This window comes from Dermacentor albipictus, chromosome 5 (genome assembly GCF_038994185.2).
Source record: "Dermacentor albipictus isolate Rhodes 1998 colony chromosome 5, USDA_Dalb.pri_finalv2, whole genome shotgun sequence".
NCBI lineage: Eukaryota > Metazoa > Arthropoda > Arachnida > Ixodida > Ixodidae > Dermacentor > Dermacentor albipictus.
In genome coordinates this window covers 26,036,501-26,053,681 of record NC_091825.1, presented here as the reverse complement: position 1 = coordinate 26,053,681, position 17,181 = coordinate 26,036,501, and the positions used below count along the sequence as shown (strand labels likewise).

Below are 17,181 nucleotides of genomic sequence, written 5' to 3'. Positions count from 1 at the left end.
CGACGGGTGCTCGACCACGTCAGAAATGTTGTGGTGGCCACATTTCGCACCCCCCTCTCCCCACTGTGATGAAATGGCAGATCGTCCAGCTCGGAAATTTGTGCTCGTTCGTATCGCCGTCCTTTTGCGCTCGCGGGAGCATTTCAGAGGGACCTAAATACCTCGTGTTTTAAAACAGGCCCCTGCGTTGCGCAAACAGCGCAGTCAGCGAAAAAAACGCGGTCGGACTTTTCTGTATTAAAATTGAGAAATTGACGCTTATCGCACGCTTAAGGTTGCTACCAAGGGGAAGTGTTCAAGTAAACCATACAATATTCTCTATGGTGAGGCGGACGCAGCAAAATGGAAAAGGTCCTTGTGCGGGAACGTCATTACGCACTGAGCGTGCAACCCTGTTTCTCGGGTCTCCTGGCTGCTCCAACTTCTGTAATTTGACGCGCCTGTCATCACAAGACGCGAGAAGCGATAAGAACAGCGCAAGCCGCAGAGCCAGTTCCTCGTCCGAGCACAATCGCCCGGGCGCGTTACTCTGCAGCTTTCCGTCTTCGATGGAGGTTAAACTTTGCACGACCATGTTGGGAGGTGAGTGTTAGTTTTTTTCTGTTCACTGTTCTAAGCATCATACAAAAACGGGCCCACGTTCGCGCATTTTTGCGCACACTACTATTGTTCGTGCCAGGCAATCGTGATGCTGAACATATGAATTCTAAAGGCTGTTAGTCATTGGAATACAGCACATACGAACCAGAGAATTTAGGAGAACGGCCCCTGATGTTCTTCTGTACAGGGCATAGACAAGCGCAATTAGTGCTGTCAAGGACCAGGCACCGTCGAATGTGTTAACTTTACTACGCAAATAGGGAGGTTTGGCAGGCGGCCCGCTTGTAAGCATTCTCAAGAGAAAGGCCTTCCCCCTCTTTTTTTGCGATGGTAGTCTAACATAGTCTGCATAGACTGTGCGCCCGAATCGGTATTCTAAATAATGCTAAATTTCCTGTGCGCTCTACCGGCAAAAGTTACGTCGCCGCATCATTATTAGTCAGGTTGAATTTTGTATTAGCAATTCAAAAAGAAATCTGAAAAATAGTTTTGTTTGTGCTTGTCCGATGCGTGTAACATTTATCACACTCGTCATTAGACAGTTTTAGAATAGCGTTTGTCACCTAACGTGTGTTAAACGTAAACACCTTTGCGGTACGTTACGGTGCGTGTGCTTTCAAGTGCTTTAGTTTACCTTACGGAAATACAAAGGTAAAGAAAATGTTATAAAACAAGAAGCCGTTTGCTGCCTCGTGCCAAACGTATCCAAGCCGTGACGGTCCATTAGCAACCATCATGCTGTCGCTAAGTGGACGCGTCAAGTTAGGCGTACGGGCGGCTGAATCACCGAACGATATCAGAAAATGGACGTGCTATGCGCTCATCACCACCTTTCAGGTGAGTTTAGAGAAAGCAAAAGCTCATTACAATAGTTACTAGCGATGAATACGAGTAAGAGCGTAGCGTTCACGAGTGCCGCCATGTTCCACAACGCTATTTCTTAGCGTTCGTGAACATTAAGGACGTTAAACTCGCCAAGTAACCTACGTTATCATAGCGCGCGTAAAGCGCAGGAACCTAGTAACATTCCGCGCAGCCGCAGTTAGGCCGACGCTATTTGTTTTTAATTTTAATTATGGGGTTTTACGTGCCAAAACCACTTTCTGATTATGAGGCACGCCGTAGTGGAGGACTCCGGAAATTTCGACCACCTGGGGTTCTTTAACGTGCACCTAAATCTAAGTACACAGGTGTTTTCGCATTTCGCCCCCCTCGCTATTTGTTTGCGACGTAATGCTTTTACGCTCGGTTGCAAATGCTAAACTGTCTATCTTATCGAGCCAGCTACGTCGGAAGTCTATGTTTCACTGAACAGCAATAACATCGGCTACGCATGCTTTTATCAGACCTTTTCAAGTTCCGAGAAAGCCCTGACTTGCTGCTACTAGTTATATTTGTTGCCTGGGAACACTAACTGGGAACATGAGTGAGATGTAGATACGAGTAGCACCTACTGTGTGTGCACCAGTCTATGGTATAGTTTCAAGTAAGGTGACTGCTCTTCTCTCTCGTCATTTTTTCCGCGGATCTCTAGAGTTTGCTTCCGCACAAACGAGTCAATTTCATTATATATACGTTGTTTTAAAGGAAAATGTGTGAACAAATATGTATATTTAACGCCGTGGTTCGCAAAGAGAAAACCATTTAGACATTGTTGATTGGATGGCAGGTAACTGTCTTCTTTCACTTCATGAAGCTTGAGGAAAGATCACAATTATTATAAGAAATGGTTCCCTCCCCACTTGTAGTTAGAGAAAAAAACCTGAGTTTTTGAATTGTGTTGGCACTGAAATTTTTATAGCATTTATCTGACGCTTCGTAATCTCCACATGAAAACTGACGTGTAGTAACTTGAAATGTTTAATTTACCAAAAATAATAGTTCAAGCTGATATCAAGGAGTGCAGCGGGCAGGAACTATCACTCTTGTCTGATTATAGAGTCACGCTACGATATTTTTTCTTAAGCCTATATGGCGTTCCAAACCAAATAAAGGATGTTTGCGGAGCCCTATGCTATAAACAGACCTGCCTGGAATATTCATTCCCGGTATCAAAGTCTACGCAGATAGAGCAGCGAATACTCGGCTGGCCATTTGTCAGCCTCAGTTTGTAGACTACGGCATCTGTTGGATTTTCCGGCTCTGCGTTAACGGTCGCAACAACTCTCGTGCGCATGGTGCCAACAGACGAACTGTATGCAGTACGCTAGGATATTAGAGAAGTCGTGGTGCGTCATCGCAATAGTCAGACCGTACAGTTGACTGGGCAATATTTGTGTGCTGACTTTAGGCCTCCATTCTCCAGGCATCACAAGCCTGATAGACAGAAGAGAATGTACAACTTAACACTGACAGTTTACATTGCATTTCGCCTCCGGTGCATGAGGCATCTTCCATGAATGCCTCCTGGGCAATTGTGTGGTTAACGAAAAGCAAGCGTGGATACAAGTATTCCAAAAGGCGCGAGCCAGCAAGCCGGACTGGTTGGAAGGAGATTAGAGGAATTATCAGGGGCTCCATTCCTGACCACACCAAGGAAGGGCAGAGGTGTTTTTGAAGCGTGGGCTCAAGTTGCCGCAAGCCCGAGTACGTCGATATGCAGCATGCTGAAACGAGTGCGACTTTCTGTTGTATGTACCATGCGAAAAGCGCCACACAAGGCGTTCCACTTCCGAGACACATCAGCTCACGCTAACACGCAGTCAGATGCATATGCAATGGGTCGCACAAACCGAGATCAGATGCTACTCAATTAGGCATAAGATTTATAAGGATCCTTCAAGCCCTGTTGCAACCTGCCTATGTAAGCCTAATGGCAAATAACTGTGCCAAATTTATATGACCTTGTAACGCACACACAAATCAATGCAGTGAAATCTTTATTGTTTCGTTTACTATAAAAAAGAAATATTTGACGAATTAGAGTTTTCACTTTTAATATACCACCAATTAAAAAAATATTGCAGCTTGCGACAATGACATAGGTGATGTCATTACGTGCAACAGTTACATATCGTCTACTACAAACGGGACTCACTGAAGGCAACCGCACTGTTTCCGAATTGGCGCTGATTGGATAGTTGCTTCGGTGGTGTTGCATTCTGATCGGCTTAAGCACCCAGTGAGGAGACCCCTTTCTGTTGGTACAGGGGCAACAGCCACGTGTGATAAACCTTATCTGTGTAACCTTAACAGCACAACTTGCAACTGTATATCTTGGCAGACTGAGCGAGTGAGCTTTCAGTGAGGGCAACGTTTACCGCCTACTTGAGTCTCTTAGCGCAAAGGAGAAAGAGCACTGTGAAATTGTCGTGAGTAAAAGGCGGCAGCGCTTCCCTTAATGGCGATACAAAGTGACCCTCCTTTTTTGCGCTACATATTGTAAAAGGTGGCACTGTGACCGCATACCACTAAGTGAATTTTAATTTAGCAGAAAGTGTGGCAGGGTCTTGCGTCACCTGCGCATCAACCAGTCTTCGTAGACGAAATCACGAAGAATGATTTTGTTAGCCTAGTTACGCAAAACGAAAAGTGGCCAGTGATACCCACTTCATTCCTTCTTGCTCAATCCAAGAGACGATACTTATTCTACGCTAGGTTAGACCTTTTTGAACTTTCCTGGAAGCATTGAGCCTCGCTGAGTCACTTTCAAATGCCTTTGAGATAGTTTACGATAGGAGAGCACAATATTTTATTCTGCATTGGCATTGTATGAGAGTAACTTATCAATACCGACGCCAGAGGGAACGAGCAAGAGCTGGATCGGGTCTTTATTCGTCGCTTTCTGACCGCAGTTGCGGATGTAGTGGAAATTTTTTGTGATGGTAACGCCGAAACAATATGTAGAGTAGTCTTATGTTTATTTATAGTTATTTATCTTGTGATCTAGGTGTCTGCACCATAATAAAAAAACAAACATATTCTGGTTGTGTTCCAATACCACATGCACAATCTTGCATAGTAGCCTAATTTTAAGGCACTCAACCCGAAGTACTTCTCCAAAGCATTCGTACTACGTTTGCTGTGGAGCACTACGTGGCCGTCCTACAAACTGTCTCAGGGGCAGTTAGTGAACCTGATGTTCACCTAAATATTGTATGCTTGAGGCGAAAACATTTTCGCCGAACTAACTCGGGTTGGGAGGCTCTTAATTATATGAACTCAAAAACCAAATTTCACGGCAAAAATAAAACTCAGTAACCGTACGCTTAGTTTTTGAGCAATAAATCCCGAGCTCGCCTAAAGTCATCTATAAAGCCGAATAAGCTTAAGCATGTGTCCGTTTCGCAAGTGACCTGTTTGGCAAACTATACCCTGGAGTAAGGTGATGTGAGGCTTATCTTGAATATATTGTTAGGCTTTTCAGGCTTCTTTGTGTTCCAACAAAGTAACAAAGTCACGCAATCGTGAAAGCGTCACTACATCGTTAGATTTGTACTTCGCTTGAATAGAAGCTTGGTCTTGTTGGTTTTCCATCCTGGTGTTAGGAGCGCAAAACGTAGACGGTACACGAGACCTGAAGACGGCACCTGAAGCGCTGACTTTCAACAACGTTTATTTGAAAGAACCCCGGCTTCTTATAAATTTGGCCACACATGTCACAGACACTTCTTTGCGCATCTTGCAGCACGGACGTTTTTGTACTCAAGATAATGATTCTATGTGTAAAATCTCAAGTTCTGTTTTTGTTAGTAACAAGGACGGCGTGCTAACACAACGGTTACGAAGTTTATGGCTATAGACTGAAGGGCATATACTTAGCGTTGGGCAGGCGAACAGGAATTTAGGTATCCACGTCAGGGATTTTCCTTTCTAAAGCATGTGCCGCAGAATTCAGACGCTGTGAAGGGCTGAAAAAACACTATGACCAGCTGGTTCGGGACAGAATTGCGGCAGCCGAAATTGCCAGACTTCGTAACGAATGTGTAAGCACGCCGTCCTTGTTACGAGCGAAAATAAAAAGAACTTGAGCGTTTGCATGTACAACCTTTATCTTGAGTGCAAAAAAGGGCGTGTCTCACATAATGTGCAATGACGTGTCTGTGACACCGGTGGTGGGAGGTATAAGAAGCCGTGTTTCTTCCAAGTAAACGTTGTTGAAAGTCAGCACTTGTGGTGCCGTCTTCTCGTCTCGTGTCCCACCTACGCTTTGCGCTATGAACACCACGATCCTTAGATTTGTGTCAATAGTTCACTGTCGTGAACAGCAGTGATACACCTGAGCTCGACTTTCTAATGTGACAGTTGCAACAATGCTGCGAGCTAAAAGATAATAAAGAAACGCCTTATCTTATTTTCCAAGACATGATTTACGTTCACCGATCCTATGTGAGATCAAGCAGCCCAATGAAGGGATAGACCCGTGCCCTCGTCCTGTCCGGCCGCACTACGCACTACGTTGCCATTATCGGCAAATTGTGCCACCTGCTGGAGAGGACACTTACAAAGACTGGCGCCGAGGAGCAGTCACTGCCTACCGTCTATGCTCACGTTCTCGTTCAACCTGCGCTGGCGACAATCTCGAAGCGCAGTCACTTCTTCAGACAGAGTAACCTCCATGCTTTGCTGCGCCTTAATAGCGCGCACCTCATAGGCGCCAGTCCTTGATATTCGCCTTCACGCGAAGTAATGTCTATCCTTCGATACAGCTCAAAGAGAATGATTCTGACAAGGCAGCACAAGCCTGCTGTGCTACTCTGCAGATGCTTGCCCCTTTTACCGCTTAGTTCATCGGGCCATTTGTAAATCACCCATAATAAGTAGAGCAGTAACATAATTTATTTGTGAAAGTCGGTAACTGTGGAAGCATCTGAAATGCGTCCACCTGCTGTGCCACCTCTGGTACTGTTACAAGCATCTGCGTTTTCCCTAATACAAGTATGCCTCTATTGTGCCCTATGACGTACTTTGTTTCTAATCTTGGACGCTGCATGTCATTGGCGAGTATTAATTTATTCCCACCTCTCGCACCTCCTCCCCCATAGCAAGTAAAGGCCACTGACAAATATGCAGTAAAGTTTTAAAGAAAGTAATGATGCTTGTAATAGTTATATACCAGCATAATAAAAGACATCTTGCGAAGTGTTAAAAAAAGAAAATTGTAGCCTGCTTTATAAAATTTGAACTTGGTGGTTGTGACAACGAATTTTTTCTAATACGGTTTGCCTGTCTTTACACCTGGAGGGAAGGCTTTGCAAATATGGTTTTGCATTTTGCCTGCTAATAATGAAAGCGCTCGTAGAAAGGAGGTTAGAAATTTGTGAGTACGCCAAATCCTGTGTATCATAAAAACATTCAGAATATAGGTTTAGTTAGAAGTATTCTTTCGAGCAACAATGCAGCCAACAAATGGCCGCCTAAGTATTGAAGCGACTGTAGATAGCGATATTACAGTTCCCGCACATTTTAGAGTGAATAGTTTGAAAAACACGTAAGTTATGCAGGTAAGATGTGGTACATATACCGGGTACTAAACAGGTACGGTGTCAACAATATATCCACAGAAATTTTACTTCTTAAGCTCGGCAGCCACCAGTCTGATTTCTGCAAATTTCTTTTGCCACATTTTGCTGTGGCCAAACTAGCGTTGATTTGAAATGCTGAACGGTATCTCTAGGTCCCGGGATGGTGGAGGAGGGAGGGGTGGGTAGGAAGAGGCATGCCGGGTAAATGAGCAAGCATTCTTTAAGTTAGCCGAGCGCACGCACCTTTTTTATGAAATAAGTTCAGAGTTATTCGCATTATTCACAACCAGACCTGGTATTTAAACACCAACAAACCTGGAAGAGCCGAGAGTGACAAGAAACGTTGTTGGATCTCTATCATTAAAATGACACAGCCATTAAATACAATGTTTTTGTCACCCGCACATGACAGTGGCTATTTCAGCAACTTCTTATAGTGAATTTTTGAACCAGTAGGATTCCGGGATTTATTCGTCGCCGTCGACAGAAAACTCAACCAATCAGAGCAGAAGGCACGCAGCGCGTGCGCTGCTGGGTTCCTTGCAGCCTCGCGAGATGGCGCTCGCCTTCGCATATCCTCGAGCTAAGCAGGCTAGGTGACCATTTTTTCACCGCTCCGTGTTAAAGTGCATGCCATTAAATCATCATCATCACCAGCAGCAGCAGCGGCATTACCGCCATCCATTCAGTGAAAACAGCGAAGAGACTGTGTCAATACAGGGCCAGAAAATACCTGGGGTAAGAGAACACACATTTCTTGGTATATACACAAACGAAAGCAATAAATATCTGCAAACATGTGAAAAATAACAAAAAGCTAGGAGAAATGCGGCAAATATGAAACACAGAGTGCTTTGGGAAGATGATAGGTGCGAGGTGCTACGGGGTATGTGAAAAGGTGGAATGGTTCCAGTGTTTACATTTTGAAATGCGGTTGTTTGCTTGAAGTCGCGGGTATAATCAGGACTTGATGGAAACCAATGGCCAGTGGGACGCCTCGCATCGGGCGCTTATGGGAAGACTACAAATGAAGCGGTGCAGAGTAATGAGGGCTGGGCAAGTTTTGAAGTGAGGGAAGCTCACAGTAAAATTCATTATCAAGAAAGACTGAGGAATATGAAAGAAAGTAAATGTGCTGGAAGAGTGTTCAGATATTTGCACAGAAAAACGTTGATTCACGTTTGAGGTAAAGAACTTGGAAGATTACCAGGAAGTATGCGACTGGTATGGGGAGAAATATGGCAACAGAAAACGTCAAGAGGAAAGCCAGAGAGGATGAGACAATCTTAAGGGTGGCGGCAATGGAAAAGAAACCAGCTTTGAATAATTGCTTCACAGGCAAAAAGTTGAAATCAGCGCCGGGTGCTCTTTAGTTTTCGAGTCGAGATTAGGATGCCTTAGAACACGCACTTATAAAGCGAGATACAACAAAGAATTATGTGTTCGCTGAGCTAGGAAAATTGAGGAGGAGTATAAAGTGTGAAGATGTCAGCCGAGCGATTGATTTCGGCACCTCTGGCCTCCTTGAAGCCATTGGGTTCAACGAGAGAAGGGGGAAAGTAAACATGTCCGCAACACAGATTAGTAGGATGCGGTTGGAAGATTGATGGAAGAAAACTACAGAAACGACAAACAATTGAGGCGTAGAAAAACAAACATCCCAATACGGGTTCAAAAAATTTGGTGATGGGAACTCTTAGTGTGATTTTTTCCAGAGTATAGGCAGGGCATTAAGCAATATAATAACAAGAGCTTGGCGTCGTAACCCAACGTCTCGAAGGGAACGCTCATAGCATCCATCCAACAATCCGCCAACCGGTATGCCTGTTGTCGGATGCGCGGAACATATGAGCTGGCACATCGCACCAAATTTAGCAGGAAGGCTACGCTGAATGCTCGCCTCCGCGCACTCGCCAACCGGTAGGGCTCCCAAAGCCAACCATTAGGCCGGATGTCTTTGGGAGCCAACGGCAAAACCACAAGTGAGGCGGTGCAAGGTGACATGGTTTGGACCTTGTTCCAAGTCATAGGCTCCCAGGGTCCCAAATTTCTTTTGAACGAAGCCTATGTACTATAGATAAAAATTAATTGAGGGCTGAAGAGCACAAGTATCTGTACTTGAAAAGCGTGGACAGAGAATCAAGGAAGAGGTGAAGAAAACTGGCAACCAAATACACTGTGATTGAAAGTGCAAATAGGTAACCAGGCGTATTAAAAATGAACAGAGATAACCCAAGCGAGTGAAGTTTAGGGAAAGAGTGAAAACAAAAAGGATGATGCAGGCTTAAAAAAACTGAAAAGAAATTAAGTGGAAAACTTTTCACGATAACACTAAAGGAAGTGCCGTGCTATTTGTGGCTCGAGCTGGTAGCTTATGGATATGAACATACAAGAGCAAATATTCCCCACTAGATGACGCATGTTTATCATCGTAATCACCATCATTATCATAAGACATCACATTTTCTACAGCACCAATGGATAGGTGATATAGGACACCGTAACGCGTCTGTTTTTAATGTTTTGCTCGCTTTTTCACCGTTATAAATCACACGAGTGTAACTTGGAGATTGCCGGTTGATTTATTCTTGCGTCGTTCTTCCAGAAGCCTCTCGTCCAAACAATAATGACTTTTTCAGTTTGGTGAAGCAAGATAATGTATACCTGATACGGAACAAACTTGTAAGAGATTAAGAATACATCCCGTAGTATTATACTGTTATGGGATTTGAAGCCATAACTTTGACGGCCTGCGAAAGACCAATGTTAGCATGCCGACTATCATCCTATGCCTGGCGACTTATGGGTACAATCATGTTGCTCCAATGTGTTGCCTGAATTCTAACATGCATCAAATGCACAAAATATCAGCGCACTGTGTCCCAAGTTCAACGCCGGTTTTTCCTGTGTAACGTTGGCGATGTTACAGTTGTTCTCAGATTCATTCTTTACCAGGGCAGAAACAGTTGAAAACGTGGAAGACATGCAATTTGCAGTGCAAACTACATTGTGCAGTGAATATTGTTGGACTTCCTGTATATTGCAGGTACGTAGCATTCGTATTTATGAGTTACATCTGATTATTTGTTCCATGCAGTATGACAGCCCTCCTCGCTATGAAATAAAAATGCAAGCTACGTTGGATGATTTGAAGGCAGCAATATTTTTTTACTTTCGTGTGGGTGAAAGTCAATGGTAGCGTACTTCCACAACAATAAACGAATTACCTTTCCATCCAACTGCAGCAAAAAAATCCACACTCAGGTTTTGTCTAAATTATATCCTCGGGAAAAAGGAGACACACGTTCGAAAATTGTTACGTCTACCCACATTTATTAGTTCAGATTTTCATAATTGCGGTAATGACAGGTATACTTAAGCGCGAGTGTTTGTTCCGTATCACAGTCTGGGTTAGCAGTGAGAAACGCAAGTGTTGAACGTGCCGAATCAGGCACACTTGTCGCTGTAGTCTTTTACTGTGGCTGCAGTGAAGTGCTAAAATCTTGGTTGGCCTTGCTCGCCCGCTGATTTTGTTACTCTGACTACGAACGTTGTGGTCCAGGCCACCGCCTTATGCTGAACTTGACCATCCCCAGAGGGCAAAGGAAGCTTTCTCCGCAATTCGAGCCCTTGTGACTGCACCATTGTGCATTTGAGAGCTGGGTACACTAACCATTGTGCTACCTCGTTATCACATATTGCTTTGGGGAGGGTCCTATTTCAGATTTTAAAATACAAATAAACACACAAACCGAGTGTCTGCAGGTTTTTCTTTTACTTCGCACAGCAGCAAGAGAGATGTACTTCCCTTTCATCTGCTTGTTCCCACGTCGTGCAGTCGCGCGCGACGTGGGATGTGGGATTTCTATGTCATTTTCTATCGTGTTCCAGCACGCAATCATGCTCTGGGATCCGCATGTGTCGTTGTAGCGCTGACTTATCCGCTAGTCAGTTGTCCTTGTGTGCAGCACGTAAAATCGTGCGCTGCGCGAAACGAGGCAATCATAACAGCCCGTGTGCGACGCCATCAGCGGAAGTGCGCCGGGCCTCAAAACAGCGAGGTGAAAAAAAAAAGCGAAGGTGGGGCCCGTGACGCGAGCGTCACGCGATGCTCGAGGTCTGGTATAGGAAAGCACAGGGAAGGAATTTCGCTTGCGGAGGCAAGGCGGGCCAAGTGGAAAGATTGTATCGCTTGGCAAACAAAGGAGGCCGCCTCCGGAAATCATGGGTTCATGGCACTGAAATATTTCTGTCTCGGTTATTTCAACATGACGATTTGAAATGTTTTTGCGGCAGCACGCTCCCTAGGGGACACGTAACAATTGCCAGCGTATAACCAAAATTTTCTATGGGGCTTAGTGAGGGGCCCTTCGGGGCAGGATTCAGGGTGCATAAATGGGCGTGTATAATATGTGGTTCGTTCCCCTCTAATAAAGTGCATTGACGTGCAAGTAGGCAAGTTATCCTTGCACGCAATGTGTTTGGAATCGATAGGCGGTTGTCTTCTGCATGAGCTGAATGAACAGCTTGATCGAAGCCTTCGTTGCCGTTATCATATTGACTTGGTAGCTGCTGAAAAATTATTTCATGGGCTTTTTCAGTAAGGGGGTGTATGGCCTCGGCGATTTAGAATACCAGCTGTTTATTTGGACCGCACCGTAAAGCTGACCGGAAATAGTCCAGTGCCGTCTTCGAGCGGCAGGAAATCGACCATTTGTGTGTTGATTCATTGTTATTGAAGTGAAGTGTGACTCGAAGCGCAGCGAGCTCTGCTGCCGTTGACGAGGTTAAGTGAGACGCTTTAACGTGATAGTGGTGGCTTTCGCTTGAATGATGACAGCCGCGGTAGAGTTCTTTGGCGGGACGGAGCCGTCGGTGCATATTTGAGTGTAACTCGTATAACAAGAGTAAGGTAAGCTATTGCGGAGCCGATAATGACCTATCTGCTTTTTTTTTGGATGCCCGGCATTGTCAGGTTGATCTTTGGTTGAATGAGGCACCAACGAGGAGCCGAATGCCTTGCGGCAGCTGCGAAGCAAGATGGTATGGCTTCACGATCTGCGGATTCCGTTTGCCAGAACTAAGCCCGTGGCGTCTTCGCAGGTAGGGAGGCAAGATGGGGGCAAAGACTATGGGCGAAGTTGCTAAGGTGCACTTTTAGTGCTTCAACTGTGATGCCGGTCTTGATGGTATAAGCCTCGAGTACAAACCTAGAGCTAATAAGCCCCTGTTATCGTATCGGTCAGCTCATTCGATGCTCGTCAAGAGGAGCATTGCTAACTTATGCTTTGGAAAGTCTCTAAAGAAGTCTTGCCACCATAAGATCCATACGAGTCTTATGGATCAATCGGGAAGGTTATCAGCAGCAGGGTATCCGGAATCAGTGCAAGTTTCAGTCGTCGAGGGCCAGCTAAATGGTGCAAGTCAGATAGCACAACTCGGGACACGGCAAATCAAGGGACGGAACGTAGAAGGAAGGTAGCGGTAGTGCCCTACCTGCATAGAACGGCACATAAACTTAAGAAAATGGCTAGCCGGGTGGTCACAAAAGTGATCTTTCCCGCACCAGAAAAGCTGGCAAAAATATGTCAATTAACGGACCCGTACCGTAAGCCAGTTGCCGGATGCTCTACGAATCATCGAAAAGCGCCAGTGGGATGCGTACAAGCTGTTGTATATGAGCTTGCGCTGTCCTGTGGGAAAAACTGCATCGGACAGACAGGGAGATGTCTTAATGACCGATTACGGGAGGATTGCCAAAATGTGAAAAATAACCAATCCGGTCATCTGTCAACCCACTGTCAGGAATGTCGCTGTGCGCCGGTGTATGGATCCTGCCGGGTTCTTGCGAAGCACGAAGATAAAGACGTGCGAGAGAATATTGAGGCTCAGGCTATCTGGTGGAATAGTGACACGTGTGAGTGCCCCTTCAGTCGACTTGTTAGATAAGGAGACGGCTTTTTTGGATGGGTGAGATTTGTATAAGGTGGCGCCACTACGCATGGGTTATATCGGTGTATTTCCTGAAAATCAAGTTGTTGAAGTTAGCGCATTGTGGTGTCGTCTGCCTTCCGTCCTTGTTTGCTGGCTCTAAATATGCTTTCAATACCCTCCCCCTCCATTAGTAACGAGTGATCACCCAATCGCCCTCACAAATTATATTTCAAAACTTTTTCAAAAATTTAAAAACCGCTTACTTCTACCCTTCCTTCAGTCAAACAAAATTATACATACATATCAGCGTGGTTTTAAAGGACAGTCTACAACCGACCATCTCGTGCGCATCGAAGCAAATATTCGCGACGCCTTCGTACATAAACAATCCATCTTATCCGTGTTTCCCGACCAGTCTGTGCTGGACATTCGCGTCAGTATGCTAAACAATATAGAAACTCCCTAAACAACAGTAAATTCCAGGTGAAAATAGGTAGTGCACTATCCCTTCCATTTATACAGGAAACTGGTGTACCTCAGCGAGGCGTACTCAGCTGCACACTAACGCTGAGACGAAAACACTCCGTGCCTTATTATCACCAGCTATTTTTTTTTTCGTCTACGTGGACAACATACAAATAGGCTTCAAGTCTTGTAATCTCGCACTGTGCGACAGGTAGGAACAACATGGCTTAAACAAGATGTACAAGTGGGCAGACAAAACTGATTTAAAATCAACCCCCCCAAAAGTTCTTGTGTTCTCTTTACCCGTAAGAGAGGCCTGGTTTCAGGTCTTTTTGTAGAGCTGTGTGGACAACAAACATCTGCAACCAAAGAGCACAAAATTCTAGGTAATATACTAGACTCCAGGCTGACTTTTATTCCATACATAAAATATCCTGAAGCAAAATATCTGAAACAATGAACTTACTGAATATTCTATCCTACACAACATTTCATTTCATTTCATTTATTTACACTCAAGGCCGTACAGGCATTACAGAGAGGAGTGGCAATAGAAAAAGAAAAAAAAACAGCTAATGAGCCGGCACATGGTCAGAGATAGCCGACTTGAACACATCATGGTCTGTGATAGTGACGATGGATGCGGGAAGGCGATTCCATTCTTGACTTGTTTCCGGGATGAAGGCTTCGAGGTATACATTGCTTTGACGCTGAGGCACTCCAACCTTCATTCGATGATCAATACGGAATGAGAAATGGCTTGGTGGCGAAAAAAGTGTCATTTTTAGCTCATTATTAGTGTAGTATATTTTGTGAAACAGGCATAAGCGGGAAATTCAACGTCTAGTAGAACGGAGAGGTAGTTGAAGCATTCGCTTCATACGAGAAACGCTGGCTAAGAGAGAGAGAGAGAAAAAACATTTATTCGGACCATCGAGGTGGTTGCTCTTGAGGTCGAGTGGGTGGGGTCCTCATTCCAGGACTCCACTGGCCATGGCTGCTCGACGTACTTGCTGGATGAGAGCTTCTTGTCCCGCCAGGGTATCGCCGGTCAGCTGTACCTCTCACCGCTCAAATGACGTGCTAGGAGTCTTTAAGTGTTGAGGTTTGCCCTCGCACCCCCACGAGATGTGAAAGAGTGCAGGGCGTGTGTCGCCGCACCAGGGGCAGATGCCGCGATATGTATGTGGGAACATTTTACTGTATCTGTGTAGGTTTGGAAATATGTTGGTCTGTATAAGTCGGAGGCCTACGCATCTTCAGTGCTGAGCTTTTTCTCAGGCGGGGGATAAATCCTGCGGTTGAGTCACTGGATCTCGAGTCGGTCGCAATAATTGGATGGCAGGGGCATGAAGGTAAAGGGTGAGGATTGATGAGACGATTGGTCTTGCCCCGCTCGGTTGATAAGCGCTCGAGCTAGGGCGTTCACCCTTTCGTTCCCCTCCAGACCCGCGTGACCCGGCGTCCACGTAATTTGATGGTATTCTTGCAGCCTCGGGCCTATAATCTGAGCCACCAGCAGCGGTGTTCGTCCATTCGTAAAGTTACGGCAGGCCTGTTGTGAGTCGGTAACGACATGGACTCCCTGCCTACCCTGCCTTCTTGCTTTATTACCAGCGCCGCGGCTATGGTCTCAGCCGCAGCTGGGGTCTCTGCCCTTACGGAGGCCGCGAGGGACAAGGAGTTGTCTCTCCCGTTCACGGCGGCTACCGCGAAGAGGCCCCCTACAGGGTACGCCACCACGTCCACGTACGTTACGTACGGGTCACCCTTGAATTGTCGGCGCTGTCTGTCGACGCGAGCCTTGCGTCGTCCTTTATGGAGTTCATGACTCATGTGCTTCGGTATCGGGTTCGCCTTGATCTTGCCTCTGACCTCAGGCGGGAGTGATCGTTGCCCATCGAGGGCACGGAGCTCCGTTACCGTTCCGGTCTGGTGGAGGATGGCTCTGCCCGCCGCCGTGTTCTGTAGTCTGGCCTTTTGCGAAGCCATAACCGCGTCCGACAGCTCAGCGAAGGTGTTGTGGATCCCGAGGGCCGCTAACTTCTCCTTTGAGGTGGTGACAGGGAGACCCAGGGCCGTTTTGTACGCGCCTCTGATGATGGCATCGACTTGTTCTTGGTCGCGTTTGTTTAGCTAGTGATAGTGATACGGCAATAGCAGTTAGAGAGGATAAACCTAACTGAGCGGGTCTGAACCGATTCTATGGACTGTGTTAGCGAGCTAGTGTACGGGTCCCCTATCGATGAAGCGTACTCGAGTTTAGAACGCACGAGCGTTTTATATAGTAGTAGTTTCAGCGGAACGGGATCGAGGCGGAAATTCGGCCTAAGAAAACCAAGGGAACTGTTAGCTTTGTTAATAAAATGGTGGATATGCTTCTGCCATGAGAGATTATTAGTGATATGGACTCCTATATACTTGTAGCTGTCGACGAACTGAAGAGGGCAACCGTTAAGATCATAGCCCTGAGAAATGGACTGGTTAATCTTCCGAGACACCCTCATTGCATTACATTTGTTAATGTTTAGTTTCAAAAGTCATGCATCACACCAAGAAGAAATTTTGTTTAGGTTAGATTGAAGAATAGAGAAGCCGGATGCTTTAGAAATTACGCGGTACAGAACGTAATCATCTGCAAAGAGCCTTATGTTAGAAGTAACAGAATCAGGCAGGTCATTAATATAAATGAGAAAACCAAGAGGCCCTATGACTGACCCCTGAGGAACACCAGATGTTACATTGCATGATTTAGAGTCATGATCATTAACAGAAACGTACTTTTTTCTATTCTGCAAGAAACATTCAATCCACTTAAGCAAGTTACAATCAAGATGAAGTGTGCTAAGTTTCATTAATAGTAGTCGATGTGAGACGGTATGGGAAGCTTTCGCGAAGTCAAGGAAGATGCAGTTAATAACTGAAGCTCGATCTAAAGCGGAAGACAAATCACTAGTAAAGGTTAATAATTGAGTCTCACAAGAATAATGGTTTGCGAAAACCATGCTGCTGTGACTCGAGAAAGCTAATCAGGTTGCAGTAGATTATGTGCTCTATTAATTTGCATGGAATAGAAGTTAAGGTGATCGGCCGGTAATTTAAGGGGTTATGTGTATAACTGCATTTGTGGACTGGAATCGCCGTCGCCGTCCTCCAGTGGTCCGGAAATGTTGAACTCTGCAAAGACAGCGTAAAAATATATGACAAGAAAGCAGATGAATACGCTACAGAACTCTTAAGGAATTTGTAATTTACGGTATCAACACCTGCCGATGAATAAAGTTTAGCTTTCCTAATCGAATTGTATGTGCCATCTAAATCGATCGAAATGGGCCCCATCTCAGGGCACGTAAAGGCACATGTGGACGGTGAAGTATCTATTAGAGCGTCAGAAAAAGATAGCGAGAATGTGTTGTTAAAAAACGTTGGCCAAAGCTCACGCGGGAAACGAAATCCGTCGTCAGTTTTCAGAATGATTTCTGTGGGTTTAAGTACGTTAATAATGTTCCAGAACATCTTAGGATTAGTGGTGAGCAGATGAGGTAGTGTTTCAGAAAAAAAGTTATTCTTGGCTGAGCGAATGGCCATTTTATATTCAGATGCGATAGCAACGTAGGCAGCTTTTGCTTCGGTTTCCCCAGATAGGTTGAAGCGTCGAGAAATGCGTTTTTTAAGCTGTTTTATTCTGAAATTAAACCAAGGAGCCCGGTTACATGAA

At 45.3% G+C, this 17,181-nt stretch overlaps 1 protein-coding gene across 2 annotated transcripts in view; it reads left to right on the top strand.

Annotated features, from left to right (window-relative positions):
- Positions 1 to 440: 440 nt before the first annotated feature.
- Positions 441 to 17,181, top strand: part of LOC135898283 (complement C2-like) — a 240,593-nt gene continuing 223,852 nt past the window's right edge. The window contains exon 1 of one of the 2 annotated variants that reach the window (XM_065427150.2): positions 441 to 582. In XM_065427150.2, coding sequence (XP_065283222.1) covers positions 549 to 582 — 34 coding nt within the window. In that variant the 5' untranslated portion in view covers positions 441 to 548. Of the gene's footprint in view, positions 583 to 12,143; positions 12,168 to 17,181 lie in introns of those variants that run through there. The other variant, XM_065427151.2, reaches the window with a different exon arrangement.